Here is a 19,643-nt window from a genome sequence, read left to right as displayed (position 1 = left end):
GGGCGTTCTGTCTTCGGAGGTCTGGTGGCGCAATGTTGCCTATAGGTGGTAACTAGCACAGAGGAGTAGATTTGATGCAGCCTGTTATTGTCCTCACTGCTGCATTTAGCTCCATGTGAATTTTTCTCACATGTGTGCTATTGAGACACACTGGGGCACAGTATTCGGCAACACAATAGACCAGGCCTAAGACAGCGCTTCGCAGTGTCGTAGCTCTTGCGCCCCATGAGGTACCACTCAGCTTCAGTATGATGTTATTGCGCCCCCCCCCCCCCCCCCCTCTCTAGCGTTTCCCCCAGAAAAAGAGTACCGGATGAAAGTATGTGTGTTAAAGTGGTAAAGTGTGTGGAGTGCGGGTAGCCAAAGTGAATTTGCAGAAGCAAAACCCGTACCATCTGTTTCTTTGTGGTTACATAGCGTATACATACGAAAATTAGTCCTGTCCTTCTTCAGTTTCCAGTTTAGTGGAGTATTTGAGGGATTCTCGACGCCGCAGAAGCTCCGTCCTACTTCCTAGTGACACGGACCACCAGCAGAAGACCACGTACACAACTATTTTGTCGAGGTGAAATAAAATCAGTGCATCATTTTCGTGTTAAGAGAATCAAGTGGCTTGAGTAGAAGAAACGAATAATGCAGTGAAAAACAAATGAATTACAAATATCGAGTACATCTGAGCCAGCTATACCGAAAACCGGCAAAAGTAATCTGGAGCAACAGCATCAAGGAAATTCAAACTAATAGACAGAAACAAAAAATGAAGCGCGTAGAACGGAAAAGAACTGAAGAAAGTCCGGAAGTAATTCATGAAGTGGAAATGGCATGTGAAAGTGATGCGCCAATAACTATGAAAGAGGAGGAAAAGTGGGAAGGCACGAATGAAGAACATATGGCAAAGGGGCGAATAAGCTATGACGAAACTGGAACACACAGCCGCGTGCAATGGCCACGTGGTTTGAACCGGCATGTCACGGATTGTGCGGCCTCTCCCGCCGGAGGTTCGAGTCCTCCCTCGGGCATGGGTGTGGGTGTTGTTCTTAGCATAAGTTAGTTTAAGTTAGTGTAAGTAGTGTGTAAGTCTAGGGACCGATGACCTCAGCATTTTGGAACCTAAGGAATTCACACAGATTTGAACTTTTGGAACATATAGAAATTACGATGTAATTCACTCTGAAGGCTGTGAACTGTAAGAGCTGCCTGTGGTTGCTGACGCAGGGAACGACACCGTGGAACAACCGAAAAAGATGGCTTCACCTGACGCTACCAGAGAAAGATAAAGCAGATAACGCCCAGCGTCATCTCAAAAACAACGAATGACTATGTCAAAAATTACTGATACTCCAGGTGTTAGCAAAATAAAGCGTAACTCTGGAAACAAAGATAAGGAAGACCTATCACTCAAAGTTATCCACGCACAAGAAAGTGAAGATACGAGAGGTAAGTATCATTGAGAAATGCGTATCGTGGACAGATGAACCTCCAGATTCACAGAGAGATTGTAAATTTGTTTGTTTACAGCATAATACACTGGAATTTAATGGGGCAGAAATATATTGCAACAATTAATGTGAAAAAGTATCACGAGTAAATTGAAAATATCATTACTTCCTGCTTTTCTTTGCTGCTATGTGCTATGTAGCTGTCTTACAGGAAGTGCGTATAGAGAAGAGGCAGGTGAAAGGGCTGTGAATCTTACCTGAATGTCTCTACGTCTGCTGTAGCAGGGCAGATATACAACTGAGAATATAACTTTTGTTTTCTGGCCGTGGAACTAATGGGCTTCCTTTTCACACTCCATTTATATATATAGGGTGGCCAGAAACAGCTTGAAAAGATTGTAAGGGTGTTGCAGAAGAGGGTGTGCTGAGAAATAATTGTTAACAAGAAAATTCGATACATTGCGCTGTTTCCGAGTTAATTAGCATTGAAGATAGGCAGTCAGGCAGTTGCGCGTGCGAATTCAAGTGGCACACAAGAGATGGGATCGCCAAACGTGTTCTTCATTAGATTTCCTAAAACGCAACTAGAGAGCGATACAAAATACAAAAATTGGACAAGCTATGGTAGCAAGGACCGAAACCGACCCAAGAGGCGGGCAGTCTTGAACGCTATCATTTATGCTATGAGAACAACTGACACTAATTGTATGTGGAGGGCTACTTTAATATGGGTGCGCACCGGCCTGACTGGCTAATCTCGATGTTAATTATATCGGAAATGACGCAACATACTAAATTTTTTTCTTAATAATTATTCTCATCACAACATACTCTGCAACACAAGCTTTACAGGATGTGCGTGACCACCCTGTATATTCGCTATTGGAATGTCAAAAGGAAACACATTAATTCTAAGGCCAGAACACGGAATTTATTCTCTCACTAGTTAATACACTATGTGATCAAAAGTATCCGGACACCCCCAATACATACATTTTTCGTATTAGGTCCATTGTGCTGCCAACTACTGCCAGGTACTCCATATAAGCGACCTCAGAATTCATCAGACATCGTGAGAGAGTAGAATGGGACGCACCGCGGAACTCATGGACCTCGAACGTGGTCAGGAGATTGGGTGTCGCTTGTGTTATACGTCTAGGCGCTGCACAGTGGAAGGTACATTCTGGAATATTTATCAATGACAACGTTTAAATTAGTGCAAAATTGTTCCTCGACTTGTTTAAAAAGTAAAATTTTAAAACGGAATAAAATCAATTTACCAAAACAGTTCCCAGAACCATTTTCACTTTCCAGCTACTGAGGCACAGTTTGTAATTCTGTGAAGGGATTGGAGGGCGGTCTGAGTACCTGGAGTTTATTCTCTTTCAGTCGTTCAAGTCACCAACTTTTTCCACTCAAGTTTTGAAAGTTTCTGATTCCAGTTGAATTTTCCGTATGTACAGTATTTATCTAAACATCTCAATTTTTAAAAGACTATTTTTTTGTTACCGACATATGGTTTTTTTAACATCTACATCTACATCTACATGGTTACTCTGCAATTGACACTTAAGTGCCTGGCAGAGGGTTCATCGAACCATTTTTATACTACTTCTCTACCATTCCACTCTCGAATAGCGCGTGGGAAAAAGGAACACATAAACCTTTCCGTTCGAGCTCTGAGTTCTTTTATTTTATTATGATGATCATTTCTCCCTGCGTAGGTGGGTGTCAACAAAATATTTACGCATTCGGAAGAGAAAGTTGGTGATTGAAATTTCGTAAATAGAACTCGCCGCAAAGAAAACCGCCTTTGTTTCAGTGGCTGCCACCCCAACTCGCGTATCATATCAGTGACATTGTCACCCCTATTGCGCATAACACGAAACGAGCTACCCTTCTTTGCACTTGTTCGATGTGCTCCGTGAATCCTACCTGGTAAGGATCCCATACCGCGCATCAGTATTCCAGCAGAGGACGGACAAGTGTAATGTAGGCCGTCTCGTAAGTGGGTTTGTCGCATCTTCTAAGTGTTCTGCCAACAAAGAGAAGTCTTTATTTCGCCTTCCACGCAATATTATCTATGTGGTCTTTCCGATATAAGTTGCTCGTAATTGTAATTCCTAGATATTTAGTCGAATTGACAGCCCTTAGATTTGTGCGATTTATCGTATACCAAAAATTTATCGGATTTCTTTTAGTACCCATGTGGATGACTTCGCACTTTTCTTTGTTTAGTGCTAATTGCCACTTTGCGCACCATACAGGAATTCTCCCTAGATCATTTTGTAATTGGAACTGATCGTCTGATGATTTTACTAGATGGTAAACTAAAGCGTCATCTGCAAACAATCTAAGGGGGCTGCTCAGATTATCACCTAGATCATTTATATAAATCAGGAACAGCAGAGGGCCTATGACACTACCTCGCGGAAAGCTAGATATCACTTCTGTTATACTCGATGGATTTACCGTCTATCACTACGAACTGTGACCTCTCTGAGAGGAAATCACGAATCCAGTGGCATAACTGAGACGATACTCCATATGCACGCAATTTGATTAATAGTCGCTTGTGAGGAACGGTATCAAAAGCCTTCTGGAAAACTAGGAATATGGAATCGATCTGAGATCCCTTGTCGACAGCACTCATTACTTCATGGGAATAAACAAGAACGATATTTCCTGAATCCGTGTTGGTTATGAATCAATAAGTCATTTTCTTCAAGGTGATTCATAATGTACGAGTACAGTATATGCACCAAAATCCTACTGCAAATTGAGGTCAGTGATATGGGTCTGTAATTCAATGAGTGTACTTGCCTCGAGAGAAAGAGTTTTCAACTTTCATTTTTTTGAAATCCTGCTATAATTGTTATCCGACATTCAGGATTCACCACGAAAGTAGTATGAAATGCCTCACCCCAAGCCCACCTCGTCCCCCTCCATTGTTCAGAGTCTTGGCTCTCTTTTGTTAGGATATGATACTACCAGTTTTCATTTTCACTTTTTTTAAGACCCATATAGCAATACGAACTCAGGTAAAAGAAAAAGAACAGTGAACAAATAAAAATAAATGGGTCTGTAAAAGATCCGATCACCAATGAACTAGTTCTCAAAGATGAACTAGTTCAGCCGTCTCTAGCTCGCACATGGCGTCGAGTTCTAAAAGTAATCAAAAGTTCTTGCTTTTCCTGCAGCCGTTGCATCATATGCCGTCACAGTGATCAAAACTAAGAAGAAAAATGGTGATTATGGGTGAAGTAAAGGATGATCAGATGGAAGAAAGGTGAAAGCTTTACATTTCTTTGGAAAGAATTGTTACAGGACTAATATTTGTTTCGAACTAATTTGAGGACGCGCAAGAATAATTACCGGTTCCTACTGGAACTTCTGCAATGGAAATTAAGGAATTAGCACTCTGTGACGAGAAAAACAGTTATACCTTTCGAGAAGTAACCCATTACTCTAAGATTCCTTACCACCCGTATACACTATCAAAATCTGGAATACTGGCTTCTGGTATCAAAAGCAAAATTATGCCATGTGATACCTAAAGATTTTGACACTTTTAACACACTGTAGAAGCCCTTAAGAACGATTATTTGAAAATGAGTGAAAGAAAACCATAAAAATGATAACTGAAGTGATAATAATTATTATTATGAGACCACTACCCCACAAAATTACAGACTTTGTTCCAGTGCATCAGAATATGTCGTATATACAATATCCTGTGATGACTGGAAGTAGGTTACGTCTTCTTTAGGTGTTATTGTTGCAGGTGAAGCTTGAACTGTAGAGACCAATCTGTGGGCTGTACTTGGACCAGGTGGGGCGAGAGTAGACGATGAATTTTGACAGCCGGTTTGTGAGACGGTCTTGAGGCTCAGAGCTGACTGCTTCCGCATTCCCTCCGTTAATGCCAACATAATATTGGCCTTTGTTTCCTGGCGTACTTCACAGCACATTTGCCGCAGTTCGGATGCAACAAATTTGCAAAATATATCTTCAGCACTCATAGCGGCACTGTCTGTGATGCTATTAGCGTATTGTGATGCTCCTCGTGCGTCATCGAGCAAAGGTTCTTTGCTGCGCTTCTTCTTTTTTCGAGACTGCACCTGGTAACAAAAGATCATACTGTTGAGACATAACTGATACGCTTGTTGTTATCCTAATATAGTGTAATGGTTTCAGTAAGGATGTCTGGACAAATATTGCAGAAGCGTATTCTAATGCACCGAGGCAGTTCCCCCAGCGTTTTTGGGCCTTGCATGAAGCGCATATCACATGCAGTGGTCTATAGAGGGATGGATCGGTTTATTACAACTACAAGGGAATGAACGACACAGTTTTACTAGCCTCAGTTGATGCACATCATAGATTTCTGTATACTGAAGTACGCTGTTGTGCTAGAATTAGGAAATGTAGGATTATTTAGAAGCAGCGACTTGACATATCCCTTGTGAAAAACGCTGATGGGTGTTTTGCAGCAAATAAAACTATTGGAGACTACAGAAAACTATTGCAAGTAGGCCGTTTAGGTTTTTATGTTGGTAACGCCACGTAGCGCTCTGTATGAAAATCAGTGATTGTGCTGTGTGCAATCTGTGGCTGGTTGGCATTGTTGGAATATTCGCTATTTTAGTGTTGGGTAGCTGGATGGGAACAGCGCGTAGCGTTGCGCAGTTTGAGGTGAGACACCAGCGGTGGTGGATGTGGAGAGAGAGATGGCAGAGCTTTGAGAGCGGACGATCTGGACGTTTGTCCGTCAGAAAAAGGAGATTTGTAAGACTGGATGTCATGAACTATATCTGGACGTTTGTCCCTCAGAAAAAGGAGATTTGTAAGACTGGATGTCATGAATTTTATATATATATATATATATATATATATATATATATATATATAATGACTTTTGAACAATATTAAGGTAAATACATTGTCTGTTCTCCATCAAAATCTTTCCTTTGCTAACTATGCCTATCAGTAATTAGTGCCTTCAGTAGAATCTTTTATCTAGCTGGCAATATTGGCGCTCGCTGTATTGCAGTAGTTTGAGTAACGACGATTTTTGTGAGGTAAGTGATTCGTGAAAGGTATAGGTTATTGTTAGTCAGGGCCATTTTTTTGTAGGGATTTTTGAAAATCAGATTGCGTTGCGCTAAAAAAAATATTGTGTGTCAGCTTAGTGTTGATCAGAATAAGTAAAGAGAGAAATGTCTTGAGTACGTTCAGTTTTGCTCATCTGTTTGAAAATCAAATAACGTAGAGGTTTTCCAGCACTGTCATTTATAAATTTTTCTAAGGGGGTGTCTCAGTATCTCGCACTGAAAGGCGTCTGCTGCCAGACTCCGTTCATATTGTGCATTCATGCGCATGTCGACAGGCACTCATGTGTCTCAAGAATTTAATCGTGTGCTAGGGTAGTACAATCTTTGGCTGAAAACCGTAAAACATATCTCAGCGAGTCGCATTTTTCTGTTTTCTTTTTTTGGGTAAGGCAGTCAACAGGAAAGCTTTGGGCAGTTTGCGCTGTGGAGGAGGGCAAAACCATTCGTTTCAGTGATCAGATCAGGAATGGAATCGCTCTTTTTCGTGACTCAACACTCGCCATTCACTCACAAAAATAAAAATAGGAAGGTACCTTGCCCTTTCAACTTACAGTCACTATACCAGATTTGACCCACTTTTGAAGTAACATGGGAGAAGTAATAAGTTTCCTATGACGCTATTAGTTTTTAGATTTAAAGGTTCTGCATTGCATCTGCTGTAAAAATTAAAGATACTACGGCAAAATTCTATATTTTTTATGAAATAGAAGAATTTTAAAAATAAGGCTAATTTCTGTTGTGGTTTGATACTTTTATTGGAAATAAAATACAGTATAAGAACTATATCGTAACTGTAATTCACTTAAATATTTATAGTCGTCATTTATAATCATTATGGCAACATATTCCCCAAAACTGTAAAGTTAATCAGCATTCGGATTTGTATATAAAATTTAACTTATTTTAGTCGAAGTGAGTTGGTTTCTTCTCTCAGTGGATATTTTTTCTGCTTTTGAAAAATACCCTCTCAGGGCACTGACGTAGCTGGGATACATAGCACATTCAGAACTAGTTGGTACAGCATGGGGTACAGCAATTTTCTCGTTCCTCATGAACTTAAGGGGATAGCTTTTTCTAGGCATTTCCATAATTACTCCGCAAATCCCAATTAAGTGCCTGGAAGAGTGTTCATCAAACCATCTTCAAGCCATTTCTCTACTGTTCCACCACCGAGCTGAGTGCGGGATGAACGAATGAATAAATCTTTCCGTGCGAGCTTTGATCTCCTATCTTATTATGATGACAATTTCCCCTATGTAGTTCGGCGCCAAGAAAGTATTTTCACGTTTAGAGGTGAAAGATAGTGTCTGAAATTTTATGCCGCAACGAAAAACGCCTTTGTTTTAACGGTTCTCTCCTCAATTCGCTTATCACATCCGTGCCACTGTCCCCCCTGTTTCGCGATACCTCAAAACGAGCTGCCCTTCTTTGAATATCCTCCGTCAATCCTATCTGATGCGGATCCCACACCGCACAGTAACACTCCAGAAGAGGACGGACAAGCGTAGTGTAGGCAGTGTCTTCTGTACACCTGTTGCATTTTCTAAGTGTTCTGTCAATAAATCGCTGTCTATGGTTCGTTTTCCCCCCGACAGTATCTATGTGATCGTTCCAATTTAAGTTATTCGTAATTGTAACCCCTAAGTACTTAAAAGGGAATCGTAAGAAATTTCCGTCTCCAGTTTGATTCATACTAGGGTGTGTAGGACAAGACCAGGATATCAACACATGTAAACAGGAAGAGGCAACTCTCAACCATTTTCGACAAAATCGAGTTTGAAAATTTTAGGGGCGCTATATACTTCGAATGGATGCTAGTATTCAATGTTTCTGCAGCCGAGCGAGTAAGCACTTAGCTTCATAAGTGCGAAGTGTGTGGTTCGACTGTCGCTGTTGTTACTTTTTTCCCCACGTAATTCTAACAACAGATATGCGTGATACGTCATGAAATTGTATGATGACCGAGAAACGTTTATGAATGTAAACAAAGTTTGTTTTGCCACAGACACACTGAAAAAAGCCACGCATATGCAAAAATCATTTCTTACAAGTGCTGCACATAGCAACAATTATTGTTTCTTATGTTTCTATGGTCAGTATCATCCTGTGTCGTGCAGTGCTCCATAGGCTACACATTATGCTTGTCACAAGCTCCATAGGCTAAACATTGTACTTGTCACAAACGTAGAAATAACATTATAAATAAAATGACTACACTGATGTGATTGAAAGTTCTTGTGTATCCCTTTCTCACTTTCAGTCTCCTTACGAAAATTTCTTTCTCGTTTTTCGGGATGAAGATAATCAAAATAATACACTCCTGGAAATGGAAAAAAGAACACATTGACACCGGTGTGTCAGACCCACCATACCTGCTCCGGACACTGCGAGAGGGCTGTACAAGCAATGATCACACGCACGGCACAGCGGACACACCAGGAACCGCGGTGTTGGCCGTCGAATGGCGCTAGCTGCGCAGCATTTGTGCACCGCCGCCGTCAGTGTCAGCCAGTTTGCGTGGCATACGGAGCTCCATCGTAGTCTTTAACACTGGTAGCATGCCGCGACAGCGTGGACGTGAACCGTATGTGCAGTTGACGGACTTTGAGCGAGGGCGTATAGTGGGCATGCGGGAGGCCGGGTGGACGTACCGCCGAATTGCTCAACACGTGGGGCATGAGGTCTCCACAGTACATCGATGTTGTCGCCAGTGGTCGGCGGAAGGTGCACGTGCCCATCGACCTGGGACCGGACCGCAGCGACGCACGGATGCACGCCAAGACCGTAGGATCCTACGCAGTGCCATAGGGGACTGCACCGCCACTTCCCAGCAAATTAGGGACACTGTTGCTCCTGGGGTATCGGCGAGGACCATTCGCAACAGTCTCCATGAAGCTGGGCTACGGTCCCGCACACCGTTAGGCCATCTTCCGCTCACGCCCCAACATCGTGCAGCCCGCCTCCAGTGGTGTCGCGACAGGCGTGAATGGAGGGACGAATGGAGACGTGTCGTCTTCAGCGATGAGAGTCGCTTCTGCCTTGGTGCCAATGATGGTCGTATGCGTGTTTGGCGCCGTGCAGGTGAGCGCCACAATCAGGACTGCATACGACCGAGGCACACAGGGCCAACACCCGGCATCATGGTGTGGGGAGCGATCTGCTACACTGGCCGTACACCACTGGTGATCGTCGAGGGGACACTGAATACTGCACGGTACATCCAAACCGTCATCGAACCCATCGTTCTACCATTCCTAGACCGGCAAGGGAACTTGCTGTTCCAACAGGACAATGCACGTCCGCATGTATCCCGTGCCACCCAACGTGCTCTAGAAGGTGTAAGTCAACTACCCTGGCCAGCAAGATCTCCGGATCTGTCCCCCATTGAGCATGTTTGGGACTGGATGAAGCGTCGTCTCACGCGGTCTGCACGTCCAGCACGATCAATGGTCCAACTGAGGCGCCAGGTGGAAATGGCATGGCAAGCCGTTCCACAGGACTACATCCAGCATCTGTACGATCGTCTCCATGGGATAATAGCAGCCTGCATTGCTGCGAAAGGTGGATATACACTGTACTAGTGCCGACATTGTGCATGCTCTGTTGCCTGTGTCTATGTGCCTGTGGTTCTGTCAGTGTGATCATGTGATGTATCTGACCCCAGGAATGTGTCAATAAAGTTTCCCCTTCCTGGGACAATGAATTCACGGTGTTCTTATTTCAATTTCCAGGAGTGTAGATGACTCATTCTGTAATGATAACATGCACAGTCGTAATAATTCTGTTTTTGGAATTACATGGGAATGAAAAATAAAAGTGAGTGTCGGGAGAAGGATTCGATCCCTGGATCTCACACTTCTCGAACTGTGCATTTACTGGCTCGGCTGCCAACTCTTTCGAACACTAACGATTTCGTCGAATACGGTTGAGAGTTGCAGCTTGCTGTTTACATATGTTGAAGTCCCTGTCGTGTCTACACCTACATCTCCATCTACATGATTACTCTGCAGTTCACATTTAAGTGCTTGGCAGAGGGTTCATCGAACCACAATCATACTATATCTCTACCATTCCACTCCCGAACAGCGCGCGGGAAAAATGAACACCTAAACCTTTCTGTTCGAGCTCTGATTTCTCTTGTTTTATTTTGATGATCATTTCTACCTATGTAGGTTGGGCTCAACAAAATATTTTCGCATTCGGAAGAGAAAGTTGGTGACTGAAATTTCGTAAATAGATCTCGCCGCCAAGAAAAACGTCTTTGCTTTAATGACTTCCATCCCAACTCGCGTATCATATCTGCCACACTCTCTCCCCTTTTACGTGATAATACAAAACGAGCTGTCCTACACATCCGGTCAATAAGAATCAAACCAGTGAGGAGAAGTGCGTATGGTCCTCTTGTTAGTTGAATTCAGAGTCTTAAGATTTGTATGATTTGTCGTGTAACCAAAATTTAGCGGATTCCTTTTAGTACTCATACGGATGTCTTGACATGAGTATTCAATGACCTCAAACTACTCTCGCAACCCTTTAATCAAACTATTAACTGATGAACCTATTCCTCGAAGACATTTTTGTCTTTGAAAAATTTTAGTTGCCATACCATTAATCTTGGCAAGATTGTCATTTTTGACAATGAGACAGTTACCTTGCAAGACACGTCTTTAGTTACCTAATCGAAAACTTTCAAAATCTATATGGCCTATTGCATTATCCCCCAGCGTGTGCCCTTTAACTTTAAAGTGATCGATTTTTCATCGACAATAACAAGACAAGAAACGATGTGATGTTTTACCAGTGTTCCATCCTCTGGGATATCCTTTCAGAAAATTTGGCTAAGGCCAAGGCACAAATATAACTGGTCTTTTGACCTTGTCAACGTTTTTCTGTATGGACTTCCATACTGTGCGGAGCGCAACGAGGTTTCATAACTGTGTAAATATGGCATATGTGAAAATTTCAAAATCGAGGCAGCTGATTTCATATTTAAATCAGTCTCTGTTACTGTGGCGGCGATTTAAAAATTAATATTACAGTTGTTGATAACAGTCTTTCCTCAATTTCTCTGTGTTCTTTATTTCTATGAAGTGTAAACAGTCTAAATGGTATGATTGTTGTTTTTCCTTCTCAGGTATAAAATGTACTTTAAGTGCATAGAAATTAATGTTATTTATACTTGTCCACCTGTCAGACGTAAGGGAAACTATCTTTGCAGTGGGTAAATCATTTTTAATTTTATCACTTAATCGTGATACAAACTGGGTATTAAAGAGCTTGATAACGTTTTCCACATGGTGAATCATAATTTAGGCAAATCATATATATGATCTTTTTTTTTTTTTAAACTCTGCTTCTTCAAATACAGAAAAAAGATGGTTTCTTTACAAATCAATTTTAAAAGTTGAGGATCTATTGCTGTACTGTTATTTAACTTGATGAGCTTTACAATATTAACAAATTTATTTACGGGTTCTTGCAAATGAAAAGCGATTTGGCGTGAGGGCGTCACAAAAGAAAATAAATCAGAACTTGTTCCAGAATCACATGAGAACGGCCGGCTGGATGCAGCGTGAGACTCAGTTTGACTTACTTCATCTGAGACAGAAGCAGACATCAGTGAAGACGTTTCGTGAGAAATCATCTCTTGAATTTCTGCATCAGTTGCTGGCGAACCTGAGCGATTTCCTGACTCACGCATTTCCAAATACGCTGTTGGATGCTTCGATTTTAGATGTCTTTTTAGATTTGATGAGGAGCCAGCAGAACAGGAAATTATCTGTGGGCAATAACGGCATTTTCCTTTTTTTCCAAGTTTGGTAAAATATTGCCATATAAGGCTTGTGGTTCTTCTGGGAGTCGATGTGGCTGACATATCCTGCTCCACTGAAAAGTAGATTGGGAAAATTAAAATATTAACATTTAGGATAAAAATTTTTAATAATAAAAACTTACAATTAGAATAAATGTACATGCACAGATTTTACAATCAGAAATTATAGAGTGATCATAGGACTTTGTGATCTGTGGTAGCTAGGTTCACAGTTGTGAAGCATGTATCATATAGGGAAATCTGAAACCTTCATAGTGAAGAAGAAATTCGAGAAGACAGGTCTAATAATATGTAAGGATCTCACTTCTGAAAGATTAAGAATTTTGAATAGTGTGATATCTGAATTTGGGCTGTCCAATGCGTGGACAAATGATGGCAGGATAATGGCGAGGGTAGAAGCTGTAAAAATGTTGTTAGTTGTGGAAATGAACTTTAAAGCATGTGCTTTAGGAGCTAAGAAGTCAATTCATACAGCCAAAATGTTCTAACAGCGTGTCTGTATTGTCACTGTAGAAGACAATTAGCCGTAATGTGCTCATGTATTTGTTGATTATCTCATTGATTAGCTCATTTTTCTTACTGTGCTAATTCATGTTAGTTTCGTTTATTGTTCAGCAGCTCTTAATGACATCACTAGCGTTACTTGTCATTAGCACCACTAACATTAAGAATACTCTTTATCATCATTCTTTTAATTTTGTTTATACTAGTGTTATGTGGAGATGAGTTTTGTTCTTCGGAAGATCAGGTTTCTGTCTCTCCTTTCTGCTTCCGTCTTCCGTTCCAGCATCTTTCCAGTGCATTCACTATCTTCTCTCTCTCTCTCTCTCTCTCTCCTCTTTTCCATTTTTTAGTGCTACATCTAAACACACAATTCTCCATATTTCAAACGTGAATGTTCTATCACTGCCACCTCATCTCGACGAACTTTACCATATATTTCAAAATATAGACATCCATGTAATACTTCTGTTGCAGACTTGACTCAAGCCAAGCAAGACTTCTCTGGCACTTTGGCGATGTTATGGTGCTTGTAGAGTTCTCTTAATTCTTCATTTCTTCTTATCCCCCATTCCATGTTATTTTCATCGTACACAGGTAAAAAAACTTGCCTTCCAAATACACAGCTCTACGACATAAAAATGGTTTTGAATTTATTAAGTGATTTTTATAGTGTTTTCAACGCTGATTTCGGGAAAAATAGTGAAAAAATTCCATCACATACAGTTATTATTTCACAAACTGCTTGTCTAGTTTTAGCTTTTTTCGATATTTCAGCACTCTAGTGAGTTTGAATTTTGGTTTTTAGGATCTCCATAAACTGTTATTTAGCCGTTTTTACACTAGATATATGTAAAATAAATAGTAATTAGGAGAAACCAGCAGTATTTTCATGTTAGTGCCTGTCCATTGTGCTGCCCCTTCCTCCACCATCACCAAGCAGTGAGGTTCTGCTATTGTCCTTCACTCTGTGCTGTTCACGTGTTGTTGTTACTAGTGCTTTAAAGTAGTGACTGTTTTCTTGTGTTGTGAAGCTGTTTTATGGACAATGACTACCACAGGATGCAAAACTCGCCACATTGCTTCTGCTACATTTGTGATAACTGTACCGTTAAAAGGCAACAAAGAAACATTTCCTATTTTGTTGAAAAAGTATATTTCGCCTATTTTGGTATAAAGTTAGGCGATCAAGATAAGCCTTGGGGACCACACAAAGTTTGTTTAATGTGTGTCGAAGAACAGTGGCAATGGTTTCAGCGTAAAAAGCAGTTCTTACGTTTTGGAATACCAGTGGTTTGGAGGGAGCCCAAAAATCATAGTGATGACTGCTATTTTTGTTCTTGCAACATACGAGGTTTCAATTTGAAAAACAAAAAGGATATTTCTTACCCTAATATTCAATCAGCCATTCGCCTGTTCCTCATGGACCTGAAGTACCAATACCCTCTCCTCCAGATTCCTTGGATGATATAGATGATCACGAGCCATTGGCTCAGCAATGTGATAGTGAAGAAGACAGAGACTGAAAATCGGCAGAGGTTTTAGGATCTAGATTGAAAGATAAACATATGTTAGCTCTGGGTATATCTTTTTCTTGGTATCGATCGAGGGAAAAGGGAGTTTGTATATTTCTTCTTTCAGGAAGGAAGGAGACCTGGTGTTGTGCAGTGATGTTCCTGGACTTATGGCACGTTTCAGAATAGAATATGCTCCTGATGAGTGAAGACTTTTTATTGATTCTTCAAAAAGAAGCCTTAAAGCAGTACTTCTACACAATGGCAATAAGTATGCTTCTATACCAGTTGGACACTCGGTTTACTTAAAAGAATGTTACGAAAAGCTGGAACTGGTTTTAAGCAAACTCTGCTATTCAGACCACAAATGGACACTATGTGGTGATTTAAAAGTGATTTCAATGCTGCTTGGTCAACAAAGTGGCTATACAAAGTTCCCTTGCTTTCTCTGTGAATGGGGCAGTAGAGTCAGAAAGCAACACTACATAAAAAAAGCTTGGCCCTTGAGGTAAAGCTCACAGGTAGGGGTTAAAAATGTTGAGAGGAAAAGCCTTGTGGATCCCGAAATTGTGTTATTCCCACCACTTCATATTAAGTTGGGGCTAATGAAACAATTTGTTAAGGCACTGCCAAAAGAAAGGGAGTGTTTCAGATACTTTGTGGACAGTTTCCTGGTTTATCGGAGGCAAAGCAAATGTAAGGAATCTTTGTCGGACAAGACATCAGAAAACTAATGACAGGTCCCTACTTCGTGGACAAAATGGAAACAAAAGAAAAGGCAGCATGGACGTCTTTTAAATTAGTTGTTACTGGTTTCCTAGGAAACAAAAGAGATCCAAACTACAAGACAATCGTCGCAGACATGCTCGACAACTTCGAGAAGCTGGGCTGTAACATGAGCATTACAGTTCATTTTCTCCACTCACATCTTGACTACTTCCCTACAAACCTTGGTGATGTAAGTGAACAGCAGGGCAAAAGATTCAACCAAGACATCAAAGAAATGGAAAGAAGATATCAAGGAAGATGGAACGTCAACATGATAGCGGACTACTGATGGATGATAAAAGAAGATGATCCTCAACGAGTCCACAGCAGGAAAAGAAATAAAAGAAGCTTCGACAGAAAACGAAAGCGTTATTATAAGGACTTATGAGAAAAAGAGAAATGGAAGTGTACCGGAAATGTAGTTTAGAACATGATTTATAAATAAAATAAAATTTTATAACGTTGGGAAAAATTTGATAAATTGGTTAAATTTTGTTACTATACCCAAAAATGTTCCCTTTTTTGTGAGGAAACTTGACGTAATAGAAAAAATGGATTGCATTTTTTAAATCAGCGCTGTAAAGTACACAAAAGTCAGTTATCAAATTTCAAACAACTTAAAAAAAATTTTTTTTTCTTGCAGACCTGTGATATTAACAGTTTTTCTTCATCTTTCTTCCTAAACATTAATGTTTCACATCTGTACAACGTTACGGTATTATGGTGTGGCGCATAGGTGTAGCACTGGCGCCTGCTGTCGACACCACAAAGACGCTCCTTGCTATCGGAGCATTGCTGGCGACACCAGTGAGACGTAAGTAGCAAGACACGCCCGCAGAAGTTCTCTGTGCTGTCTTGAAACAGACCTACACACGGACGTGAGGTCAGTTCCACGTCAGAACACGTTCCACTCAACGCCTAGTCTACAGCAAAGTTAGAGACAACCAGCTAAACTCTCCAAGTTAATCTGCAAGTCCTTGCATATGTTTGTGAACTTGGACTGTGAACATCGCTACGAGAAAGAGTTTCTGTTTGAACAGTGCTTCGGACTGTATTACCAATGACAGTCAATTTCATCACATGTGTTAGACTGGTTCTATCACTGCATATTATTGTACCTAGTTCTGACGCACAATCACAGCAAAGAAGACGTTGTATAACAAAAGATAAGTATTAATTTTCACTGTAAATATATTTCAATCCTTATATTTTACGCATGCAATAATCATATCGTTTATTACTGGTTAAATCCCAAATCATTTCTGACAACCGAATACAACAGATATATTAGTTGACTGATACAAGAGAACTTTAAAGATAGTAGTAAATGATCTGTATTTCCTTTTAATTTTGATGAAACTCCAAAGTGCTATGTACTCCGTTGCTAGACAGGCATCTATTTTCATATCCGTTCTATTGTTGTTCTGAAAAGACTTGCTATGTACTTGAAGTGGTCAATAGTCTTGAAAGTGAATGCATCTACAGCCAAAGGTGCATCACTTCCGATTTCCTTATTTATGACCAGGTATTCTGTCGTTTTTCCATTTCGTAAAAGTTTTGAATCAATCTGATTCTGTAATGAAACTATTTATTAATGCTGCATCATCTACGTAAGCAAATCTAATAATGTTCACATCCTGCAGTTAGATCACTTGTGGATTACTTTTAGTAAACTCTCTATCTTCTCTAAGACAAAGTATCATAAATTAGGTGAAATGGCATCCGCTTCTCTCAACCCAGAGGACACCTTAAAAATTTCAGTTTCTCCTACTGTTGTCTTTATATGCCATAAAGTTCCCTGTATACTCATTTTAACTAATCTGTTTAATTTTGAGGGTCTTTTTCTACATCTACATGGCTCCCCTGCCAATAAAACTTAAGTGCCTGACAGACGGTTCATCGAACCACCTTGACAGTACGTCTGTTATTCCACCCTCGAACAGCGCTCGGAAAAAACGATTACTTATATCTTTCCGTGCGAGCTCTGATTTCCCTTATTTTATTGTTGTTGTTGTGGTCTTCAGTCCGAAGAATGATTTGATGCAGCTCTCAATGCTACTCTATGCCGTGCAAGCCTCTTCATCTCCGAGTAACTACTGCAAACTACATTCTTATGAATCTGCTTACTGTATTAATCTCTTAGTCTCCCTCTACGATTTTTACCCCCAACGCTTCCCTCCAGGACTAAATTTGTGATCCCTTGAGGGCTCAGAATATGTCCTACCAACCGATCCCGTCTTCTAGTGAGGTTGTACCACAAATTTCTCTTCTTCCCAATTCTATTCAGTACCTCATAATTAGTTACACGATCTACCCATCTAATCTTCATTCTTCTGTAGCACCACGTTTCAAAAGCTTCTACTCTCTTCTTGTCTAAGGTGTTTATCGTCCACGTTTCACTTCCATACAAGGCTACACGCCATAAAAATACTTTCAGAAAGGATTCCCTGACACTTAAATATATGCTCGATGTTAACAAATTTCTCTTCTTCGGAAACGCTTTTCTTGCTATTGCCAGTCTACACTTGATATCCTCCCTACTTTGACCAACATCGGTCATTTTGCTTTCCAAATAGCAAAACTCATCTACTACTTAAAGTGTCACATTCCCTAATCAAATTCCCTCAGCATTACCTGATTTAATTCGAATGCATTACATATCATCGTTTTGCTTTTGTTGATGTTCATCTCATATCCTCCTTTCAAGACACTGTCCATTCATTTCAACTGATCTTCCAAGTCGTTTGCTGTCTCTGACAGAATTCAAAGTTTTTATTTCTTCTCCCTGGACTTTAATTCCTACTTCAAATTTTTCTTCTGTTTCCTTTACTGCTTGCTCAATATATACACTCCAGGAAATTGAAATAGGAACACCGTGAATTCATTGTCCCAGGAAGGGGAAACTTTATTGACACATTCCTGGGGTCAGATACATCACATAATCACACTGACAGAACCACAGGCACATAGACACAGGCAACAGAGCATGCACAATGTCGGCACTAGTACAGTGTATATCCACCTTTCGCAGCAATGCAGGCTGCTATTCTCCCATGGAGACGATCGTAGAGATGCTGGATGTAGTCCTGTGGAACGGCTTGCCATGCCATTTCCACCTGGCGCCTCAGTTGGACCACCGTTCGTGCTGGACGTGCAGACCGCGTGAGACGACGCTTCATCCAGTCCCAAACATGCTCAATGGGGGACAGATCCGGAGATCTTGCTGGCCAGGGTAGTTGACTTACACCTTCTAGAGCACGTTGGGTGGAACGGGATACATGCGGACGTGCATTGTCCTGTTGGAACAGCAAGTTCCCTTGCCGGTCTAGGAATGGTAGAACGATGGGTTCGATGACGGTTTGGATGTACCGTGCACTATTCAGTGTCCCCTCGCCGATCACCAGTGGTGTGCGGCCAGTGTAGGAGATCGCTCCCCACACCGTGATGCCGGGTGTTGGCCCTGTGTGCCTGGGTCGTATGCAGTCCTGATTGTGGCGCTCACCTGCACGGCGCCAAACACGCATACGACCATCATTGGCACCAAGGCAGAAGCGACTCTCATCGCTGAAGACGACACGTCTCCATTCGTCCCTCCATTCACGCCTGTCGCGACACCACTGGAGGCGGGCTGCACGATGTTGGGGCGTGAGCGGAAGACGGCCTAACGGTGTGCGGGACCGTAGCCCAGCTTCATGGAGACGGTTGCGAATGGTCCTCGCCGATACCCCAGGAGCAACAGTGTTCCTAATTTGCTGGGAAGTGGCGGTGCGGTCCCCTACGGCACTGCGTAGGATCCTACGGTCTTGGCGTGCATCCGTGCGTCGCTGCGGTCCTGTCCCAGGTCGACGGGCACGTGCACCTTCCGCCGACCACTGGCGACAACATCGATGTACTGTGGAGACCTCACGCCCCACGTGTTGAGCAATTCGGCGGTACGTCCACCCGGCCTCCCGCATGCCCACTATACGCCCTCACTCAAAGTCCGTCAACTGCACATACGGTTCACGTCCACGCTGTCGCGGCATGCTACCAGTGTTAAAGACTGCGATGGAGCTCCGTATGCCACGGCAAACTGGCTGACACTGACGGCGGCGGTGCACAAATGCTGCGCAGCTAGCGCCATTCGACGGCCAACACCGCGGTTCCTGTTGTGTCCGCTGTGCCGTGCGTGTGATCATTGCTTGTACAGCCCTCTCGCAGTGTCCGGAGTAAGTATGGTGGGTCTGACACACCGGTGTCAATGTGTTCTTTTTTCCATTTCCAGGAGTGTAGGTTGAATAGCATTGGGCATAGGCTACAACCCTGTCTCACTCCTTTCTCAATCACTGTGCCCCTCAACCCTTATAACTGCCATCTGGTTTTTGCACAAATTGTAAATAGTCCTTCGCTCCCTGTATTTTGGCCCTGCCAACTTTAGAATTTGAATGAGAATATTCCAGTCAACATCGTCAAAAGCTTTCTCTAGGTCTACAAA

At 41.8% G+C, this 19,643-nt stretch overlaps 1 protein-coding gene across 1 annotated transcript in view; it reads right to left on the bottom strand.

Moving 5' to 3' along the window:
- Positions 1 to 5,113: 5,113 nt before the first annotated feature.
- The window catches only part of LOC126419297 (uncharacterized), a 29,056-nt gene continuing 14,526 nt past the window's right edge, over positions 5,114 to 19,643 (bottom strand). Inside the window, exons 2-3 of the mRNA XM_050086471.1 lie at positions 12,147 to 12,439; positions 5,114 to 5,560 (exon numbers count right to left, since the gene is read on the bottom strand). Coding sequence (XP_049942428.1) covers positions 5,126 to 5,560; positions 12,147 to 12,439 — 728 coding nt within the window. The 3' untranslated portion in view covers positions 5,114 to 5,125. The remainder of the gene's footprint in view (positions 5,561 to 12,146; positions 12,440 to 19,643) is intronic.

The sequence above is a fragment of the Schistocerca serialis genome, chromosome 9, assembly GCF_023864345.2.
Source record: "Schistocerca serialis cubense isolate TAMUIC-IGC-003099 chromosome 9, iqSchSeri2.2, whole genome shotgun sequence".
In the NCBI taxonomy this organism is placed as follows: domain Eukaryota; kingdom Metazoa; phylum Arthropoda; class Insecta; order Orthoptera; family Acrididae; genus Schistocerca; species Schistocerca serialis.
Note: the sequence above shows the minus strand (reverse complement) of the source record. Positions and strands in the feature narration are given on the sequence as shown.